This window comes from Danio rerio, chromosome 1 (assembly GCF_049306965.1).
Source record: "Danio rerio strain Tuebingen ecotype United States chromosome 1, GRCz12tu, whole genome shotgun sequence".
Classification (NCBI taxonomy): domain Eukaryota; kingdom Metazoa; phylum Chordata; class Actinopteri; order Cypriniformes; family Danionidae; genus Danio; species Danio rerio.
Window position 1 is genome coordinate 9,484,746 of NC_133176.1, and position 24,463 is coordinate 9,509,208.

The window sequence follows — 24,463 nt, forward strand, 5'->3', positions numbered from 1 at the left end:
TTGTCTTTGATAATTTCATAATTGTTTTTTTTCATAAAGTTCTTACAATATACAGTATGTCACTCTAAAAAATATCTTGTGATTTCAAAATCATTGACTGTTATAAAGTCTATTGAAATGCAGGTTCAATAGACTGTTGAAGATTTATTTTATGTTATGAAAGCAAAAATAACTGTATGAATCTTTATAAACTGTACATTATACATTATAAAAATGTTTCCAATTCAATTCATCTTTATTTCTGTAGCACTTTTACAATGTAGATTATGTCCAAGCAGCTTCACATAGTTCTAGTCAACTGAAACTGTGTCAGTCCAGTTATTTTAGAGTTGAATTTCAGTTTAGTTCAGTTCAGTGTGGTTTAATTTTACAGCTGAAATTATAAAACATTGAAGAGCAAATCCATCGATGCGCAGCTCAAAAACTCCCAAACGAAGAAAGCCAGTGGCGACAGTGGCGAGAAACAAACTTTACCAGTTGACCAAAGTGTATTTGGTATGATATGTAATTAATATCCCACAATCAAGAGTAACAATACATTTTTTTTGACTTAGTTATATTTTTTTTCTATTTTTCCAATAAAAGTTATAATTGTAGTCAATAAAAAACGGAGCTAAATATTCATGGATCTCAGAGGAACACTGCAATGCTTCATTCCAGAATGAATCTATTTTTGTATGAATCATTTGAGTCAACAATTCAGTGATCCATTCATAAAGAGTCTTTTGCTTCATTTCCTCACAAAGAAGCTGTTTTGAATTAATCATTTGAAAGAATAATTCAATGAGTCGCTCATTAAGGCAGAACTGGCACCATCTACAGGCAGTTTCAGTGTTTTATTTACTCATATATGACAGGCCTACACCAGCCAAGATTTCAGCGTAAATCACCCCATCAAAATCATCCACAATTTACTATAATGAAATAATTTTTGTCAATATTGCAGCATAATAACAGCTGATAATCAATTTATTTGTACACTGAGAATAATGTACATATCATAAAAAAACCTTCACCTTTCTGGTCTTTGATGTCAACAACAGATTGTGACTCGAGCAACAGTGAAATCAGCTCCACGTTTCCATTAAGAGCAGCATGATGCAGGGCAGATAACCTGTAAAACACACAAATATGATTCAACCACTTTAACAACATTAACATCTTTTCTGATTAAAGGTGTAAATCGTGGAATAATATTAAAAAAGTTAAAGCAGGAGTAATATTTGACACTTTCATTCATAATTCGCCGTACAGTAATTTGACTCTTAATTGACTCAGTATGATGAGAAGACCATGTCATACTACTAAAAACAAGAGAAGGGTTGGATTGTAAGACATTACTTGTGTTACTATAGGCTATTAACTATTTATATCTCAAGTAATTATGTAAGACATTTCCGCTACATTTAAAATAATTAATATGACAAAAGAGGTTATGACACACAAAATGACAGAAGATATTAAGTTAATATTCTTGCATTAAAAGACATGTCAAAATTACAATGTTTTATGTTAGAATTGTAGCTTTAATGTCCTAAAATATTACTTTTCATTCCTTGAGTGGTATAAATGAGCTCTCAAACATTTGCACAGTCCTCAAAGCCATACAATATTGCTTTAATATGACTGAATATCTTTCACCTTCATATGGTAGCAAATCCCTTAGCTGTCAGAAGTAATGTGTGTTTAAAATAGAAGCAAAAGTGGGACCTTACATTAAAGGTATCAAAAATAGGTTAAATCCTTTTAATATGACATACAGACTGCACTAAAACACTCACAAGCTATAGAGGATTTGATGAAATACTGATCACTGCACATTTTACCGATTGAGTTTTTTTTTTTTTTTCATATAATTTTTTTTATTCTGTGAGCAGAGATACGAATGATAGCACAACCTCACATCAATAAAATTGTATAGCTGTCAGAAACACTGTTGACATATTTTATTACTAAGGATTGAAAGACAGCAGGAAGTTCAGGCAGCAGAAAATATTTTGTACATCTCAAAATCTGTTTTTGATTAAATTTTAAACCACCATATTTATTTTCCTCAGGTAGAGGCAGAGATTGACTTCATGCGCAGAGTAAAAGTCATGAAATTTAGAGTGTTACCACCAATAGTCATACTTAGACATGCATTCTTACAGCCAAAAATAAAAACATTTTATGGAACATGTATTTTGTCAACCCAGGCTCATTCTGATTCTGATTATCCATATCTATATTTCTGGAGAGAGCTAAATACGTCCCAGGAGCTTGCAGCATTTGTTTTTGCAAGTCCACAAGAGGTCGCTGTGTATGCTTTTTCAGATCTCAAATTTCTCTTGCGAGTGCCATTTGTTCTCACGTAAATCCACCAGAGGCCGCTGTCGACTAACTGATTTACTGACTGACCAACTAACCGATACCCCCACCCACTCTCTTCTCTAAACCCAACCAATAGTATTTTAAAAACCACTGAGTGACCTGCTCACCCCCTTCCCTATGCTGTGTGTTAACACCAGATAAGGAATGCATAGATAAATCGCACTATTAGCGCATAAATACACATGTGAACGTTTTGAGTTTACTCACTTCATTCGCGTGTCAAATCTGCTTCATCTGTGCATCAAATTCACTTCACAATAGACGTGGATTCACGTGATGGGCAGGGCTTCTGTCTGCCCCGTAAGTCTAGCTTCGTTGCCTAATAGCTAAAATGGGTTTTATTGAGAGAATAGCTGTGTTTATGTGTTTTATGAAGGCTGAAATACAGCATCAATTCATTTAGAGCCGTGTCTGAGTCCACTAGATCCTTTCAGAGGTGCACCCAGCTCTGTGCTTTTGACTGAGCCGAGCCCAGTTTGATGAACTGTTGCCGGTGTCGGCAGGAGGACACCAACAACAGGTGCTACGTCATAATCACACCCTCACAAGAGCAAGCTCCTGATTGGTTAATGCGGTGTGAATGTCCTCTAAAGTTCATATTTTTTAACTTTGTGATTTGCGTGATTTCGCGATTTGCGCGAAACACGCGTTAAGCGCGTCAATTGCACAAAACGATCAACTCGCACCGATTCATTCTCATGTATCGTACTGCAGGATGTCTGTTTGCTCCTTTGCATTGACTTAACATGTAAATCACTCACACTTGATACTTCTTCTGTGTCTGGTGTGAACGCAGCACTAAACCCAACCTAGTGTTTTAAAAAGCAATCCAGAAAAAATCTGAAAACAATTTCAGATTTTACCACATTCTCAACCTTTTGTTTACTTGTTTATTTTTTTAGCTTATTTTTAGCTTATGGAACCATTTTTTACAGGACTCGAATCCTATTGTCGCAGTCAACTCTACTCTACGTCTCAAGTCCGCAGATGTACATGGCGAGCAAATGGACAAACTGGTAACAGTGAGAAAGCTGGAAAGTGGGTAAGCGCTGAAAAGGAATGGCATCATTCCACCCCATAGTGTTCGTTTTAACAACTAACAAAAATGCAGCCATACATAGCTCTTGCTACATAATTCGAGATCTCCAGAAACGTACAGTATATAGGCAGTAACTGAATAAATGATCGTTTTGTGAGGATCTTCTAATTTCCCACCCTGTTCTTCTTTTGTGGTCTAAATACTGGTCTATATTCTCCAATATAACCTAATTTATCCAGTCATAATACTTCAAAATCTTACAAATCAGCTCTTCTTTTCAATCTAAGCGCTTTAAGCCTTGTGCGTAACTTTAAGAGAGTCCCTAATCGGTCTTCATTGCAGCTCAACTCTGCCACTTTACTCCGATCCCTCCCTTTCTAACTGAGCAGGAGGCTATGACCTACTTCCATGAGTAGGAGATTTCTCTCTGCCAGAGCCCCAAGCCACGAGCATGCACGCACAAACACACACACACACACACACACACACACACACACACGCATGCACACAAAAACACTTGAACACCTATCTTTATGGGGACTACCCATAGACGTAATGATTTTTATAATGAATAAACCAGTGTTTCCCAACCCTGTTCCTGGAGGCACATCAACAGTACATATTTTGGACGTCTCGCTTATCTGACTCATTCATTTCAGGTTTTTGAGTTTCTTCTAATGCTCTGATGATTTGATTCAGGTGTGTTTGAATAGGAAGAGGCTGACAATGTGTACAGTTGGTGTGCCTTCGGGAACAGGGTTGGGAAACACTGGTATAAACTACCTATTCTAACCCCCAACTGGAAACATTCATTCATTCATTCATTCATTCATTCATTCATTCATTCATTCTTTTTTTTCGGCTTAGTCCTTATTCATCAGGGGTCACCACAGCGGAATGAACCATCAACTTATCCAGCATATTTTTATGCAGCAGATGCCCTTCCAGCTGCAACACTGGGAAACACCCATACACTCTCATTCACACACATACTCTAAGGTCAATTTAGCTTTATCAATTCAACTGTACCGCATATCTTAAGACTGTGGGGGAAACCGGAGCACCCAGAGAAAACCCAAGCTTGCTGTGAGGTGATCGTGCTACCCACTGCACCACCATGATGCCACCTCACAGGAAACATTCAGCATTTTTACATTCTACAAAATACTTCATTCTAGTCTTCATTCACATTCATTTGCAAGACATTTTCCTCATGGAAACCAGAATAAATATCTCGACAAGGTAAAAATGACTTGTTTTGCTATACTTGTGGGGACATTTGGTCACTCCTTTTCTGTAGTTGTATTCTGAACTGTGGAAATCTTGAAAATTTTACAGTAATTCACCATAAATGCTTGTTCACCAAATAATATGAGCATGCAATGATAATAGATTGTATAATAGTAACCAAAAACATTATTAAACTCAATGGCCATGCTGACCAATAACATCCACTTTTAACAATCCAGTTAATTACTGAAATCTGGTTAAGTTTTATCAAGGTTTTTTCAGGTTTGTTGGGTTTACCTTGTTTCTGTTTGTTATTATAGGCAATATCCTGAAAAGGGTCTGGCTGCAAACTGGGTGCAGATGCAAACTGAGCAGCATGCACACACCTAACCCTGCCCCTAACCCTACCCCTCCCAGTGACATCATTGGCTTTATTGAGTGAATTGTGTCTGGGATTGCATGTCTGCAGTCGGATACTATTGGATATCATCTGAACAATCCACATCAGCTGATCACTGTTTAGTTTATTGAATATTTTATGAATAATCTCTAAAAAATCAATTTAACTGATAGTTTTCATGTGTGTGTAAACAGTCAGTGATGTTGCTGCAGTATAGCTGAAACTCACCCGTCTGTGTCCTGGAAGTTCACATTCACCTTCTTAGCAGCACCCAGGAGCTCTGCAAAAAGAAGACAAAAGAGTTTTACCTCTGAAAAAACAATAATGATGAAGCATTTTATAACTGTGAATGCATATTTGTTTTTTTCGTCTGGCTTATTTATCGGTTGCTAAATAAACTGAAGATTTAACTGCTTTCATTGATTCAGCTTGACTAATAAAAACATGACTATGGAATCATCTCCAGAAGGATTGGTTTCAGACACTCAAATGTAGCTACGAGGCAAGTTTAGAATAAAAACATATAATTATATGTTCATTTTTACTTGCAAAATGTGCAGAAAATTGCCAGATGAATATGATAATTTTACGAACATTTAAAATGTGTGTTGTTAGATGGTAAAATAATGCAGTTGATTTCTCTACATCAAATATTTGTTTTATAGGGGTGTCAGTGGGTTTTGGATTTAGTTTGCATTACCTCAGATTTAATTTAAACTTATCAGATGGAGTGGGATATTCTCTGAGCAGAACAAAAAATAAAGTTGGTCTATGAGTGCATGGACAATGGCCTGGTTCCCATATTAAAAACACTTCCCTTTCAAGACCAAATAACTTATGTGCATCCTTGAATTCTAAATCAGCATGTTACATTTGAAGAATTGAAAATTAAAATTAAATATGTTTCAGGAAATATAGCATATGTTGTTAATATCCATATAATTAAATTATTAATATTTAATTCTGAAAAACTACAAAAACATGTAAATTTGCATAGTAAGATAAATGAATGTATTTTCATTTAAATTAATTAGTACTTTCTGAACATTTTTATACTTTATATTTGTGTACAGTTGAAGGCAGATTAATTACCTTTCTTGTGGCAATTTTTTTTTTCATTATCTTTAATATTCTATTTTAATTCTCAAAAAAAAATTCAAGGGATGTTTACCAAAGAAAAGATTTTTACAACCCATTTTAAACCTGATAGTTTTAATAACTATTTTATTACAACGAGGCGCAAGTGGGTTTTGCGCAACTTGTTGCTATTTTCAGACCAGCGCAACCCTACATTTCACCTTTTGTGCCACATTGTTTAAATAACAAATCTGTTTGTACCACTTTGTGGACTCATGGGTGTGCAGGTCTACAAAGGAGGTGTGTTAAGGCGCATTGTTTGTGCGTTGCTATTTTTAAAAACTGAAATAGACCACATCATTGACCAAGTAAAAGCTGGTCTAAAGTCCAGCATTAGTTATGCGTCTATGCAGGTCCAAATGCTTGATATACAAAGGATGTAATAAAATACACAAATATCTTTAGATATGAAATAAATAAAGGAATAAAATGTTACAAAAATTCTTATTTACTACATAAATATAAAAACCACTACCTCCATGCGTCATGTCGTGGGGCTTTTTCAGTTTATTCATGATAATTTGCATTTGTATAATGTTATTATTATTAGCAGTATTATTTATTATATACATATTTATATTTGGTTAAATAAAATAAGTTTAGATTTGTCCACCTGTTGAGTTTTGGAGACATATGCATCACCATATGAGGCAAAAGAATAGGACGTGTGTTTGGACATAACTCCACAAATTATTGTTCATTTATTCTTTTGCTGGAAATAAGAACTGAATTTAGAAATAGTTTTGAAACAAATCTTTGCGCTTAATAAACGAAATTAAATATGCAGGCTCATGGATGTCTTCAGTGAAGTGTATACAACACCGTTTCCTTATCCACGAGAGTAAAGGAATAAAATAAAGAGTAAAAGTAAAGTAAAAAGCAAGTAAAGAGGCCGAACGAAGGAGGCTCATTCTTTGCAGATGGTTTGCTTAAATCTTTTCTCGCTATTGGAGCATTTAGCTTTTCCACTTACAAAGTTTGCCATGTAAATAGCATGACTCTTGACTCAAAACAACTGACTCTTAAAGGTAATGGGAGCAGGACTCTGATTGGTTTAATGCACATTATGCTCAAAACACACCCAGAACTCAATAAGAGAATAAGCACAATCCTGTTAGACCATGCGCCGGGTCGCAGAGTGTATATCTCCATCCTTAAAATAGCTAAAGTGGATTCGGACACACCCTTAATGCTTTTGCGCTATGCGCTTTAGACTTTGCACCTAGATCTTTAAAATAGTTCCAAAGGTTTAACTAGGTTGGTGAGGTCAACTAGGCAAGTTACATTATTCATTGGACAACAGCGCTTTGTTCTGTAGCCAATATAAAAGAAAAAATAAATCTTAAAGATGATAATGATAAATAATTGACCTTAAAATTTATGAAAATGTGAAAAGAAAGACTTTTTACAAAAGAAAATACTGTGAAAAATGAATTGCTCTGTTAAACAGCACTTGGGAAATATTCACCAAGTGAAATTTCACAAGAGCTAGAGCTAATAAATTTGCTTTCAACAGTACACAAGCAACGTAAACTGATTAGCAGGTATAAATGTTTACACTGAGGACTAAGGTCAGTCACAGAGGGGATTCCTCTCAGCCAAAGCCAGCAGGTAGACTTTCCATTCATTAAACTCAACCACATTTAGCAGTAAAATACTGACAATCCTAATCAAGACCACCAGAGTAGTGTGTTAAATTCTGGGTGATATTTCCATCAAATGTCTATGGCTTGATTTATTAATCTCCAGATGTATGTGTGTGTGTGTGTGTGTGTGTGTGTGTGTGTGTGTGCATGTTTGTGTGTGTGTGTGCTAAATGAAAGTGGTCCAGATGGCAGCTTTCTCCGAGGGTGAGACAGGGAGTGGGGGGTGCGGAGACTGACAGAAAGCGAGAGAATATCACTAAATGGTGAAATAAACAACCTGTATGTGAATGTGAGTGTGTGTGTGTGCGTGTGTGTGTGTGTGTGTGTGTGTGTGTGTGTGTGTGTGTGTGTGTGTGCTGCTCATCTGACCTTAATAGCAGTCTTATTCTGCTAAACATGCTTAAGAAGCTATTCATTATGCATAAACGATATTATTATTCAAACTAGCTGATCACAGCCTAATCAATTATGCTTATGCCATGGTGGTGGTGATGATGAATTAGTTCATTAATTTCCCCATTTAACATTATCTCTTGAAAACAGTAAATTAATAGATATGTAATTGCACATTTAATACACAACAACTAATTAAGCATCTCATTTTCGTCAGGCACATTCCCAGACATTCAGTCACCTTCAGAAAGCCGAGTGAATAATGAGGAAAACGCAAATGAGCATTTCCATGACGACTCAATGTCACTGTGATTCTAATTAGAGAATGTGACAGAAACGCCATGGCAACGCATCACCTGGAGTTGGTATGCTGCAGTGATGTTATGATGATAAACGAGGAAGTAGACATATACATTTTGCACAGGTGCACATACAGTCACACACCAGGAGGTGTTTGGGAACTCAGTTATAATCCTTCCATGCGATAAATTATTCATACCATTATCACTGCAACCCCATTGGTGCCTGTTGCTATGGAAACCTTGACCTTAACCATGACAATAACAATCAGGGTTTGCCCAGCCCTTGCTGATGAGCACCAAAAAAAAAAATCTGTGGTATCCTAAAGTCCCAGTTAAATCAAAGATAAACATTTTCCGTGTCATACATTTATATATTGTTTTTAAAGAGCCACTATTTTGCATTATTAAAGGGCATATGGTTTTAGGGTCTCCAACAACAGGCTGATATGCATGCAGGGTCAAAAACACTGTCTTTGTCTTTTAATAAGCATTTATTTTTCCCTAATTATCTCAACGACTCCCAAATGATTCGTTCAGCGATTCATTTGTTACCAAACCCCTCCTTAGTGCGAAGCTAATCGATGCTGATTGGTTCGATGACCCAGTCTGTTGTTATTGATCGACTGTGATCAGCACGAGACAGAGAGAAATGCCCACCATGGCTATGAAGTGGCACACAGTATGCAAGAGCCCAATGCAGGTATGCAATAAAGCATTGCCGTTGAACACCAGCATATTGCACTACTCTTAAACCTAACCCCAAGTAATAACAATGACACACATTCAGTATTAATCCACAAACTTCCAAAAGTTGAACTATTTTGGAAATTTACAGCACTGTGTGTGTGAGAAACAGCTGATGGTGGCCATAGCAAAGACAAACAACAGAGGATCGCCACTTCAGAAACGCATTTAAATCGGTAAAGGAAGAAGCATGAGTCTCGTTTTTAACGTGGTTTTGGACAAAATATGTGAACAGCCCCAGAGATACAGAACAAGCACTGATCTATACTAGATACGTGATTACAAGCTGCGTGGGGCAATTACAATTTATAACACACAATCAAACACATATTTTGCAAATTACACAAAACTATTTTAATTCCACTTACAGTTGAAGTCAGAATTATAAGCCCCCCTGAATTATTAACCCCCTGTTTATTTTTTCTCCCAATTTCTGTTTAACGGAGAGAAGATTTGTTCAACACATTTCTAAGCATAATAGTTTTAATAACTCATTTCTAATAACTGATTTATTTGATCTTTGCCATGATGACAGTAAAAAATATTTTACTTTATTATATTTTATATATTATATTTAAAAAAATAACTGCTTTTATTCTAGCCAAAATAAAACAAATAAAACTGTCTCTATCAGAAAAAAATATTATCAGACATACTGTGAAAATTTCCTTGCTTTGTTAAACATCATTTGGGAAATATTTAAAAAAGAAAAAAAAAATCAAAGGGGGGCTATTAATTCTGACTTCAACTTTACATGTTATGATCCGGAGGAAGAAATAACTGGTCCATATGAACTGTAACAGTTACTGACAAAGCCCTTGTCAAAGTCTGACAAAGTCCCAAACATACGTAAGAGTCTCTGCTGCTCCTTCTTTTAACCTTTCTGTCGTGTTTGGGTCAAATATGACCGGTTCAAAACTTAAAACACTCATAAATATTGTGTCGTACAAATGATTGTCTAAAGGCCTTAAAATATCCTCCACACTATGCGCTCAAACATGTAAAAGCGATGATCACTTCCTTTATTGAATTTTGAGTGTTTTGATCAACCTTGTTACACTTGTGGTGTTCCCGGTCAAAAGTGACCACCATGGGAAATGACTGGGTATCCAGATTATTTTGTTAGATATAAAAATATGACTGCTCCCGTTCAAACTACACCAGAGTTACCAACAGTATAACACATTTTATTCACAAATTTATTCCCGCAATAATTGATTTATTCCAACATAGATTTCTATCAGGGTATGTACACTGGTGCTGCAAGTTGGTAGCTGTCCGCAGAGCCCATCTACGACTCAGGGCACTGTTGATACTTTTGCCGCGCCACAAAGCGCCATCTGAATATTAAATAACATTATACATTTCATGATAAGTTTCATTTTAAATAACATGTGAATGTGCACGTCCAGCGATGGTTACTTCCAACTTTTACGTGCACAGTGCAGCGGGGAGCTGAGCGGCGCATCCGATGTGCGACCAGTTTCAGAAGACTAGAACCTCAGGTTTAAGGTGGCACTCATGTCTCATCACAAAGGGACAAACAAGACTTTTTATCTACAATCCTTGCACAACCTACAGTTTTATCTGTTATCTCTCTCTTTTGGTAGTATAGATTTTGGAAACTAGATCTAAATTTAGCAGGAACGGTTGGGTCGGGTAGAAAATTATTCTTAGCGGGCAGCGGTTAAAGGGTCACGAAACACCAAAACACATTTTTTGAGCTGTTGACAGTCATATATGTGTCCCATGCTGCTAAAAACACTATTAGGACACATATATTTCCCTAAAAAGTGAAAATAGATTATTTTTGCGTTACTTCGAGCAAATTAGTTCTTCCAGTTTACAACAAATTTTTTAGCTGCGTCACACCGATTAGATCCTTGCATGTATTCCAGCGTGTAGACTGGCTGTCTGTACCTGCAAGTACTTCATGACGTCTCTGAGTGTGCTGCATTTATTCATGAGAAAGGCTTGGTTCAAACCAATCAGCGCGCTCTATTGTGTATAAGGTGCAACTTCATTGATATGCATGATAGCTTCGTAGAATGTTTTACCTCAAACAGTGTTCAGACGGCAGAGAGATGCCACGTTGTGTTGCCAATACATGTGGGAGAAGAAGAATTGTTTGGAGATACAGGTTGTCAGTGTTGCATTTTTAAATGTTTCACCCTGCTGAAACAGTGGGGTTTCATGGCCCTTTAAACTAAGACCGAATATACAGCGGTAGTGGTCGGGAGCAGAATAAATTCTGGCGGGAGCGCAATTAAAAATCAGTCCTTCGCAGATCTCTCGTTGAGTGTTCATTTAATGTTTCCTTTAAGCTAAAGTGCTCCAAAACAGTGACAAAATTTGGACTTCATTCAAAAATTGCAGTTTCTCACTTTCATTAAATACACAACCTCCTCTGGCCAAGAGACACAACAAAGCGAAGACCAATAATGCAGCTTTTTCACTTTTTTTCACCTATTTTTTGAGTGCCTTGGGATTATAATTTTTATGAATCCCTTCTCCAAAGAGCACCAAAACAACAACTACTCCTGAAGCATTTCTTGTTTGATTCTGGATTATTTACATCAGACCTATTTGAATTGTACACTCAATGCTGTATTTTAAAGTGGAGAAACGGTTAGACAGACTCTGCATGATTATTATAGACTGTGACTGTCATGAGTCAGATGTGCTTTAGCTCAACTGACTGGCAAAGCTGTAGTATAAATGAAATGTCATTGGCTATTTTTAAAAAAGGGGAGGAGCTACCCTATGTTTCACGTTAAATTTTATATCACACATACACATTATGTGAACAAACTCTCCATTCCAAGTCACTTCAGGGGTCCTTTAAACAGAATTTAATAATCATCTTCCCATTGGATTCTCTGTCAATAATGCATTCATTTTATTCAGAGCTTTAGGCTCCAAAGGCCCCAGCTGGAGTGTTTGAGAGTGCGTGAGGAAATCTTGGAAATCTACAAATGGTTAAAGGTTAAGATGACATAATCCATCATCTGCCATGGCAAAATGCTGAAATCCAGTTTTTCTTCATAAGGCTTCTCCTTGAGTAATGCTTAAAAGAATTGAAATCCCTGGCACTATGCTGGCTTATGGCCTTTTAAGGTGTTCCTGTTTTGCTGATTTTAAAGGTTCCACATCTTGTTGGAACAATAGGTTTGTGTGGATTCAAGGTAGAAGATTGAGATTAAGATTGAATTTTCTCATAATATACAGTTAAAGTCAGAATTATCAGCCCCCTTTTGATTTTTTGATTTTTCTTTTTTTAAATATTTCCCAAAAACAATTTAACAGAGCAAGGGAATTTTCACAGTATGTCTGATAATATTTTTCTTGTGGAGAAAGTTTTATTTGTTTTATTTGGGCTAGAATAAAAGCAGTTTTTAATTTTTAAAAATCATTTTAAGGTCTAAATTATTAGACTCTTTAATAAGCTATATTTTTTGATAGTCTACAGAACAAACCATCGTTATGCAATAACTTGCCTAATTTCCCTAACCTGCCTAGTTATAATAATAATAATAATAATAATTCAGGGGGAATTTTGACTGCTCTTCAACTTTATTTTAAATTACTTAATTTTTCAAACAGTCTCAAACAAAACTGGTTCGTTCTAAACTAACACTTTCCAATACTCTATTTTGATTGGTCAGTTTCTTGTAATTGGACAACCCGTGTCAAAAAGCAAACAGCCAATTCTGCTCAAAAGTCTTCTTTATAACGATTATAATAGCTTTTGCATATACATATGTTTAACTGTGTGTATACATGACAGTTGATGTATTATATATTGGTGGTAGTAGTAATATAAATAATAATAATAATAATAATTTAGGTAAGTTTTTACTTAGTTTGTGGTCTCGTACACCACAATGGGTGTATGTTTGTGCAAGTGTTTTATACATGTAAGCCAGTAGTTAATTTACACTACCTGACAAAAGTCTTGTCGCCTATCCAAGTTTTAGGAACAGCAAATAATAACTTGACTTCTAGTTGATCATTTGGTATCAGAAGTGACTTATATGAAAGGCAAAAGCCTCTAAATTACACTTATTTTACCGAAATAAAATATGATCATGCCTTGATTTTTAATTCTTTGATTAGGACAGTAAGGTCTGGCTATGCTTAGACAAAAGTCTTGTCACTTAACAGAAACAATGTACAGTATAGAACATAAAGTCATGCTGCAGTGCAAAGAGAATGAATATTGTGTCTGACTCCATGAGGTTGGAGGACTGCATCCATACATGTCTGCAATGACTCAAATAACTGATTAATAAAGTCATCTGGAATGGCAAAGAAAGCGTTCTTGCAGGACTTCCAGAGTTCATCAAGATTCTTTGTATTCATCTTCAATGTCTCCTCCATCATCTTACCCCAGACATGCTCAGTATTGTTCATGTCTGGCGACTGGGCTGGATAAACATGGAGCACTTTGACCTTCTTTGCTTTCAGGAACTTTGAGGCTGAAGTATGAGAAGGAGCGCTATCCTGCTGAAGAATTTGCCCTCCCCTGTGGTTTGTAATGTAATGGGCAGCACAAATGTCAAGATACCTCAGGCTGTTTATGTTGCCATCTACTCTGCAGGTCTCTCGAACACCCTCATACTGAAAGTAACCCCTTTCTGTTAGAATCTTGGGTCCATGTGGGTTCCAATAGTTCTTCTGCAGTATTTGTGATGCAGTTCAACAGACGATTAATCTGAAAAATCTACCATCTGCCACGTTTCCACACGATCAGCTAGAAGTCAATTTAATATTTGCAGCTCTTACTACTGAGATCAACGACAATACTTTTTGTCAGGTAGTGTATATATGTATGAGTAAAGCATGATTTAAGTCCTACATGGCACCTCAAAATTGTAAATTAACTTATCATCCAAGGCAGATGATTAATTCCACAACTTCAATGATTCTAAATAGAAGTTTTTGTGTATAAACTTATACTTTTTTTTTTAAAGGATGCTAAACCCAAACCATTTGAAGGATAGTGTACATTTCTCAACATGGCCATAAGGCAATGCTTTGGATGCTTCAGGCTATTTAAAACCATTTATACAGCCCAGCATGGTGCCTCTGTCTCTGGACGTGCTGCCACCGGGCATGTGCCCAAATGCCCATATGCTTAATCCAGTCCTGCCTAGCGTTGAGATTAGCTACCAAGTCTCTTAAACAGCAACCAGATCGACTTCCCATATACATCATGGTAGGTTTATAGCAAGACTGAGAAATTATGAACCAGTTCATTAGCAAAGTCACAGCTGGCAATCATAAAGTGCTTCAATAATACCATCTAATATAAAATGTATATGGTAATTACATTTAAAAACATAATAAAGACATTTAAAAAGAACTTATTTTAGAGCAGAAATCACAATACTAATGGTATTTTATCCAAGGTTATCATACTGTCTCAATCTTACACCACCCCATGCCTAGACATCACCATACTCTTGGTATAGCATTCAAGGTAAAACAATTAGTATTTTTGAACTGAGAATTTAGTTTAGAGTTTTGACATTTGCCTCATGTTTTTATTGTAGAGTAACATGTTAATTGTGTAAATACCAGAAATAGGTTGATTCTCAAATTCATGGCAACATTAACAAAAACCACCTGTAGCATTGCAATTTCTTGCAACAAACAGTGGTGGAAATGTAGATGCCCTCATTGCCCTCTGTTAATGGTGAAGATGCTCCATTCCCTCTTTTTAAAATTAAATTAGGCAAAGTTAGGCTATGGGCCAGAATAAGCATATGGGTAATTGGACACAAGCCCAGTGGGCACCATGCTTGGCAACACAACATCCACAGGACAGTCATTATTTTTGCAATTAAGACTGCTGAAGCCTTAGTTACACACAAAAAAATGCCGGTTCCTTTTCAAAATTTCTGTCTTGACTTTTTGACCAACTGTTGAATTGCATGATAGACTGGAATGCAGTTAAAAGGCTGCTTGTCAGCATAGGTGCTTTTGTCCTGAATTTAGTCTGTGGGATCCCTGGCTCTCAAAGAAAAGCGATAATCGTTACATTAAATCAGCACTTTGAAAGCCTCTACATTGCACTTCATTCTGTTCATAATTAAGCAATCAATTCATCAACGCTTTACGACACAGACACCGAGACGATATAGAGACTGACAACAGCTCCACAAGATCAATTGAAAAGAGCAAACACGCAGCCCTACAGGCATTAACTGGATCCCACTGACTGCCATGTATCAGTATATTGACACTTCACTGTAATTCACCCGGTGTGGCTTACTGTACGTTAGGAAACAGTGTGGATAAACGCTCATCAGTGTCACATTCTGGACACAAGGATGACTGGGGAATAGAAGGACGGATTAATTAAAGGGGTCAGGGTTATTATAGTTACTAAAAGCACTAAAACTAAAACCATTAAAAAACTAAATTTAGCTACTTGAAATAAAAATAAAAATAACTGATAACATGTACATTAATAAATATATGTAATATTTATAACAAAACTAATAATAATAAAATTCATACATGTATTTTTCTTCGGTTTAGTTTCTCTATTCATCAGGGGTCACCACAGCAGAATGAACTGCCAACTTATCCAGCATATGTTTTACGCAGATGCCCTTCCAGCTGCAACCCATCACTGGGAAATATTAATACACACTCATACATAGTAATACACTACGGCCAATGTAGTTTATTCAATTCCCCTATACCTGCAGGACTTTGGACTGTGGGGGAAACTGGAGCACTCGGAGGAAACCCACACCAACATGGGGAGAGTATGCAAACTCCACACAGACATGCCAACTGACCCAACTGACCTTCTTGCGACAGTGCTAACCACAGAGCCACTGTGTCGTCAATAATAATAATAATAATAATAATAATAATAATAATAATAATAATAATAATAATAATAATAATAATAATAATAATAATAATAAATAAATAAATAAATACCAAAAAAATGATCTAACATAAAATTCACAATAAAAATCACATTTCTTAATAAATGTATGTAAAATTTAAATAAATATTTGTAATATATTTTAATAAATATATTTAATACAATTTTTAAAAACTTTCTAACAAAATTGAAAAACAAACATATTTGTTAATACATATGTGTAATATTACCAACAAAACTAATAATAATAATTATTATTATTATTATTATTAAAAAACAAAAAAACTATTTAAAATAAAATTGACAAAAAAGAATATCCAATAATAAATATATGTAATATTTCTGACAAAACTAATACTACTAATAATACTAATAGTATTATTATTATTATTATTATTATTATTAATAATAATAATAATAATAATAATAATAGTAATAATAATAATAACAATAGTAATAATAATAAAATGAAACACCAAAAAACTATTTAAAATAAAATTGACAATAAAATTATATTTCTTAATAAATATATGTAATATTTCTTAATAAATGTATTATGTATATATAATATTATATATAAAATATAAAATTGACAAAAACATACTTATTTATAAATATATGCAATATTTACAACTAAATAGTAATAATAATAACAACAACAACAACAACGACAACAACAACAACAACAACAACAACAAAACATTTAGCAACAACAACAAAAAACTATGTTGAAAAACCAAACAATTTAATTTGCTTCTGATTTCAATTTGATATTTTTGTCACAGAATAAAGTATTAATTTATTAACTCATCTTTTAAAACACTGTTCCTATTGTCAAAAATGAATATAAACATGTTTAAGATGTTGTTATTTTATACAAAAAAAAAGAAGCAACATTTTAATTTTAAATTTGGCAGAAACGTCATCAATAGGTTACAGAAAACCCCATAATTATACTGTCACTTAAATCATATTTAAGGCTACTTAGATGGTCTGAAGAGGAGTAAACTGAAAGCAGATTTTTGGTTTTTCTTCACTAAATAAAATGAAATAACTTACACCATTCATTCATTTTCCTTCGGCTTAGTCACTTTATTCATCAGGGGTAGCCACAGCGGAATGAACCGACAACTTATCCAGCATTTACACAGTGGTTGCCCTTCCAGCTGCAACAGAGTACTAGGAAACATCCATACACACTCATTCACACACATACAATACGGACAACTTAGTTTATTCAGTTCACCTATAGCATGTGTCTTTGGACTGTGGGAGATACCTAAGCTCTCAGAGGAAACCCACGCCAACATGGGGAGAACATAAAAACTCCACACCAAAATGCCAACTGACCCAACCAGTACTCCAAACAGCAATCTTCTTGCCGTGAGGCGACATTGCTAACCACTGAATCAGTGTCGCCCTAATTTACACCAACAAAATTAAATCTTTTATAGAGTAAATGAGCACAGTTACCATGTTATACAGTGTCCATCTATTAATATAAATCAGCAGTTTTATGTTTGAAAACCTCACAGAGCAGAGAAATGTTATATTAAACAGTCAAGGAGTTCAGAACGCTCAATATTCCAGTCAGATGCAACATTAATCTGTCAGACTCTTTGATACTGACACAGAGAAACACAGAACATGAGTTATGAGCTTCAAATCCTAACACCCATTCAGCCTTATGACTGCTTATGAAGGACACAATGCAGGCTCAACACATACAAAAAGACGAGAGCTGCAAACCCTTCACAGAACTGACATTATTATTCCCAATTCTGGAATTCCATTAAGGTTACTCAAGTGTACTTCACCAAGGGGAAATGAAAAGAGTGTATAATTTATAGCAGCTGATAAGGTTCACTCTGGGGATGTGATGGGCTTTATGGGAGAATCTCATAAAAGCTGTCAAGTACATGCACAGGTTATAATTCACAACAAAATCAAATCAAAGAAGAAAAGAAATGAAGTTTTCTTGACAGCATTAAAGAGAAATAGTGTAGCATATCTGGCAATAAGTAATATTGACAAGTCAATAGTGTAGCTCTGTTCCTGTACATAATATTGCCAGATAAAATGTTTAATATGGTAATGTTGAAATTAGCAATATGTTAATAAATGAATTATAAATATACCTAATGGTTAGCTAGATAAAGTTTAACATTATTGTAGCGATACAGAAACATTATGTATCATGTTGTTTTCATAAATTGATGCATATTAATTTTATTTAGTTTATTGTTTAATTTAAAAAATATAATTTTAATTTATGGCAGCGCGGTGGCGCAGTGAGTAGCACAATCGCCTCACAGCAAGAAGGTTTTTACTTTAATTTTATTTAATTACATTTTTATTTAAATATATAATTTAGTGTTTAATTTAAAATAATATGAATTATTTACTCTTTGCTGATTTGAATTTACAGTGATTAATTTACTGTTTAATTTAGTTGATGTTTGATGATTATTGTTTAATTTACAAATTTTAGTTATTTTCAGATTCATATAGTTATCTTTTAAATTTAATTAAATTTTTGTAGTTTAAAATATAATTTCGAGTTTAATTAAAAAATTATTGATATTTCATTATTAATTTATTTAAAAAATCTTTTGGATTCATATGCTTGCTTTTTTAAATTAATTTAATTTAATTTACTTTATTTTATTTAAAATATAATTTAGTGTTTAATTTAAAATAATAATAATAATTAATGTATTCTTTGCTTATTTTAATTTACAATGATTTACTGTTTAATTTAGTTGATATTTTATCTAATTTCATGATTCATTTTAATTTACAAATTTAATTTACTATCAGGGTTCACATACTTGCTTTTTTAGTTTAATTTAATTTAATGTTTAATTTAGTGTTTAATTTTAAATAATATTAATTAATTTACAGTGATTTATTTACTGTTTAATTTGATGTTTTTTTATTTCATGATTCATTATAATTAATTTATTCACATGCTTGCTTTTTAATTAAATTAATTTTTTAATTTGAAAATCAATTTAGTGTTTATAATAATATGATTTAATTTTACTTCAATTTACAGGAATAATTTATTGCTTAATTTAGTTTATCATTCATTTTCTTGTCGGCTTAGTCCCTTTATTAATCCGGGGTCGCCACAGCGGAATGAACTGCCAACTTGTCCAGCAAGTTTTTACTCAGCGGATGCCCTTCCAGCCGCAACCCATCTCTGGCAAACATTCACACACACATTCATACACTACGGACAAAGTAGCCTACCCAATTCACCTGTACCGCATGTTTATGAACTGTGGAAGAAACCGGAGCACCCGGAGGAAACCCACGCGAAGGCAGGGAGAACATGCAAACTCAGAAACGTCAACTGAGCCGAGGTTCGAACCAGCGACCCAGCGACCTACTTGCTGTGAGGCGACAGCACTACCTACTGCGCCACTGCATCGCCTAATTTAGTTTAATGTCATGTTTAATTGTAATTTACAAGTTTAATTTACTTTTAGATCCAAATACTTTAATTATGTGAATACAAAATTAAATTAAATTAAATTAAAATACAATTTAGTGTTTAATTTAAAATATTAATTAATTTTATCTGTGCTTATTTCCATTTACAGTGATTAATTTGCTGTTTAGTTTAGTTGATGTTTTGTTTTATTTTAATTTACTAACTTAATTTACTATTTAACTCATTTATTTGAATACTGATTTATTTTATTTTATTTTAATATTTTCTTTGCACAAAACACAATTTTTTTGTCCATCATTTTACTCAGATTCAACAATATGGCAATATGGTAAACAAGCACACATATAATAATGGAATACCACCATGCTTGTTTTTTTTTAAGGAAGTAATTTAATCTCCCAGCTCTGGAGAATAATCTGGGACAAGCACAGTAATCTGAACAACAGACACACACACACACACACCCTTCACGTCTCCCTCCCCCTTCTAACCCAGCGCTATAATTATAGATATTTAATGATTATCATTTTAAAATGACCTGAAAGCATGTACGCTATAAGCGGGTAGAATTGCGAGACACGAGCAGAAATATACAACACACTGCCACATTTACCACTTTACTCCCTTTGAATTCCCAGAGTTATATTTGGTTCTTTGTGTCACAGTAAATGTACCACGGTCTCTTCACTACACCACCAAAAAAAAAGCCTAGTGTGCACTGCATATTCACGCAATACACACACACACACACACGAACACACACACACACAGAAACTCTAAGCATCATCTAACTGTGTGCAGTTTAAAGCAGCCGTGGCCTGAAGCTGGAGCAAGATGACTGTGAAAAGAAAACGAGAGAGAGAGAGAGAGAGAGAGAGAGAGAGAGAGACTGAGAGAGAGAGACAGAGAGAGACCAACAATTTTCTTCCACTAGTTTGGCCTCACATGCTGTACACGTGACTGTCAGTTTCACACCAGAATCTAAAAATATATGGAGAGGAAACCCGTAGAATAGACAAATCACAAATGAGACGTCTTTAATATCTCTAATGTATCTCCAAGATAACAATGGGATTACATAGAGATTTCGTCAACACATTTCTAAACATAATAGTTCAACGCAATCTCACGGCAATTTGTAACTTTTTAATTTAGTGGCTAAAGCCGCCTTTCCACTGCACACATCAAGCGGCAGACCGGAAGTCATTAATTTCCAATGGAGAGTGTCCGGGAACTGCGCGAAAATTCTGATCCGATTTAAGCTGCCGATCTGTTTAAATATTTGAACTTGTCCGACTAGACCGTTATCGACCAGCCGACCGGATGTGATGTATTGCAGTATTGTCCAAGCAGGTCTGTGTGTGCAAGATGAGAAATACTGGGGGGGGGGGTTTATTCGTTATTTTTTAAATCAGAAAAAAAGTCTATGTTAAAAAACGTTTCTATTCATAAATGAGTAATAAAAATATTAGTTTTTAATGTTGTCTACACATTCACTCCAAAATTTTTAGTGGTCTAAGAGTTTCTAGTGTTCGTTCATTAATTTAGGTGAATGTATGGAAAACAAAGGCTCTTGCTTTTGCATGTCTTTATTTCGGACACTGCGAGAATCAGCTTCTCTTCCATGGTGCACGACAAAACTGAAAATTTGGTGCCACAGCCACAAGGGGGCGTATTCCGACAGTCCTGTCCAAATGTTGTATGCAGTGGAAGGTGGCAAAATTCGAACGAATTCGTACAATCTAATTCGTACGATTTGTTCATCCTCCAATGATGTTAGGGATTACTGGCGGGGTTGGGTGCCAGGCCTCCTTTTTAAAACCGTACAGTTTTGTACAACTAAACTCATACCAATTAGCCACTAAATACCAACTCAATTGAGAATTCATCCATATTTATTCTTAATTTTTTTTTACTTTTATAAAACAATAATAATGGAGTATTCTGTATATTCCTGTGATCACAAATAAAGTGATGTAGTTAAAGGGTGTACAGTAGTGAGCAATTTTGGACCAATGAGATTTCACTGTGGGCGGACTATGCAGCACAACACCCCAGATATACAGTAAAATATTATGTACTGTCTGTCTGTCATCATGACAAAAATGAAAGAAATCAGTAATTAGAAATTATTTATTGAAACTATACAGCCTGATCTCACGAGGAAACATAACTATTTTATGCTTTGTCAGTTTAGTGGCTAATTGGTTCTAATTTGAACGAGTTCAGTCATACTAAAATGTACAATTTAAAAAAAAAGAGGCATCGCACCAAATCCCGCTGCTAAACCCTACCGTCATTGGGGGATGAGCAAAACGTGCTAAATTGTATAAATGAGATTGTACAAATTCATACGAATTAGCCACAAAATCAAAAAGTTATTTTTCTCAATTGCCGTGAGATTGTGTTGCAATTTTCACACATTTTTTTGGTTCAAATTAAAGTTTGTAATGGGTTAATTCCAAGTTTTAATTCATTTCATTCATTCATTTTCCTTTAACTTGGTATCTATTTCAGAGGTTGCCACAGCGGAATGAATATGAACTATTTCGGCATTTGTTTTACACAGCAGATTCCCTTCCAGCTGCAACCCAGCACTTGGAAGCACACTCATTCACACACACTCGTACACTACTTCCAATTTCGTTTTTATCCAGTTCACCTATGTATACTGCATGTCTTTGGATCGTAGGGGAAAACGGTGCACCCGGAGGAAACTCACTCCAACACGGGGTGAGCATGCAAACTCCACACAGAAATGCCAACTGGTCCAGCCGAGACTCAAACCAGTGACATACTTGCTGTGAGATGACATTGCTACCCACTGATCCACTGCTGCATTATGCAATATCAAAATAATGACAAAAGTTATTGAATATTACTAACACATCCAATTTAATAAGACAATTCAGCTTCAGATCTTTAGTTTCAGTGTTGTGATGTTCCTCTGCTGTTTTTTCGTCACCTCTGGGATTAGCCGACCCCACCCATCAAATACACACACAGACACACAGCCTTAAGAGGATAAAATCGGATGTGCAATATGTCGATGCCCCAACACACAGCTCTAGTCTGAGCCAATACAGATGCTCAGCATTGCCATGGAAACCCCATTGACAAGTTTTATGATAGTATTTAAGCATCGACACAAACACCAGTTTGGGATTTAGACGTGAAAGTAAAATACAGACAGGTAGAAGTAAAATGTAGCATTTGGCTCAGATGTTAATAATTGATATGTGGGCCATGTAAGTTTGATTTATCCTGACCCAAATTCAAAATACATTTTTATTATTTCATAATTATTATTTTTTTAGATTCTTTATTATATTCAAATAAAGGAAAAAAATTATACCGATCATGTCACTTTGAGAAAAAGCATGTCAATAGCACACCTAAATTGCAATGACGTTTATCAATTTCATTGCAGTCGTGACACATCCACATATCTGGCCTAGTTCAGGTTAAGTTGTGGGTTATTAACTTGGCTGAGACTTGACCCAGATATGATCCATGTTTGGCCCTTGTCTGAAAGCCAGACTTGCTCCGGTCATGTACCGTAATTCACTGCAGCATGTGGGCCAAGCAAAAGCTGATTGTGTGGGCCAGAGATATTTTGCTGTGTGAGTAGTAATCAGCTAAAAGGGCGAAGCAGTAGCGCAGTAGGTAGTGCTGTCGCCTCACAGCAAGAAGGTCGCTGGGTGGCTAGTTCGAACCTTGGCTCAGTTGGCATTTCTGTGAGGAGTTTGCATGTTCTCCCTGCGTTTGCATGGATTTCCTCCGGGTGCTCCGGTTTCTTCCACAGTCCAAAGACATGCTGCAGGTGAATTGGGTAGCCTAAATTGTCCGCAGTGTATGAGTGTATGAGGGTGACAGGCCCAGATGACAGCCCGGCCGGAATGTGTAAAAAAAGTCGTTATCATATGGACAAGTCTAAAATGGCTTTTTCCAAAGAGCCGACCCTGCAACCATACGGGACTAAGGCCGAAGAAGAAGAAGAGGAGGAGTAGTAATCAGTTGAAAGTGCAATTTAAAGGCTTAACTATGCTAATTAGGGTAATTGGGCAAGCTAGGGTAACTAGGCAAGTCATTGTATAATGATGGTTATTTCTGAAGACAATCGAAAAAAAAATTGGTTTACAAAAAAAGAACTGCTATTATTCTAGCTGAAATAAAACAAATAAGACTTTCTCTAGTAGAAATAATATTGTAGGAAATACTGTGAAAATGCCTTGCTCTGTTAAACATCATTTGGGAAATATTTGAAAAAGAAAATAACAATAATAATAATTTTCATCATTTACAATTTCAAAAATTGTGTGAAATATTATTTGATATAAAAAATAAAAGTCTCAAGTATATTTACATGGAGAAACAATCAGAAGAATGAAGTAGCTTTATTCCCTTTTAGTCAGTAGATTATTTGAACAAACTCTTTATGTTTTTTTTTTCTAGGCAATCCTAAAATATCAGTATATTATTCATGTTCATATTCATACTGAAAAATCTTCATTAAATTCAATGAGTTATTTTGAGAGACAATCTTAGATGAGTTGAAATTCTGTTTGTAGGAGATTATGCTCTGTTAATATTGGCATTTCCCCACAGAAAGAAAGTCCTGTGAAGTCAGCATCAAACAGACGAACCTGTTATCACTGAGACTCATTTTCATATAAGGCAGTGTTGAACACTGACACAGCTGTTTTATATTCAATGGAAGCAAACACAGTAGTGAGCAGGAGCTGGGTAAACCTGGTAAGTTTCTTAATTTCAGGGTATATTGCGTAGCATTTCCATACAACCTACTTTTATTACAACCTACAAACTATTTTCTG

General features: G+C 35.0%; 1 protein-coding gene across 2 annotated transcripts in view; it reads right to left on the reverse strand.

Annotated features, from left to right (window-relative positions):
* si:dkeyp-9d4.3 overlaps nucleotides 1-24,463 on the reverse strand; it is a 79,398-nt gene that overhangs the window by 34,837 nt on the left and 20,098 nt on the right. For both annotated transcript variants that reach the window (XM_009306160.5, XM_009306153.5), the window contains exons 2-3: nucleotides 5,268-5,319; nucleotides 1,017-1,114 (exon numbers count right to left, since the gene is read on the reverse strand). In XM_009306160.5, coding sequence (XP_009304435.1) covers nucleotides 1,017-1,114; nucleotides 5,268-5,319 — 150 coding nt within the window. The remainder of the gene's footprint in view (nucleotides 1-1,016; nucleotides 1,115-5,267; nucleotides 5,320-24,463) is intronic.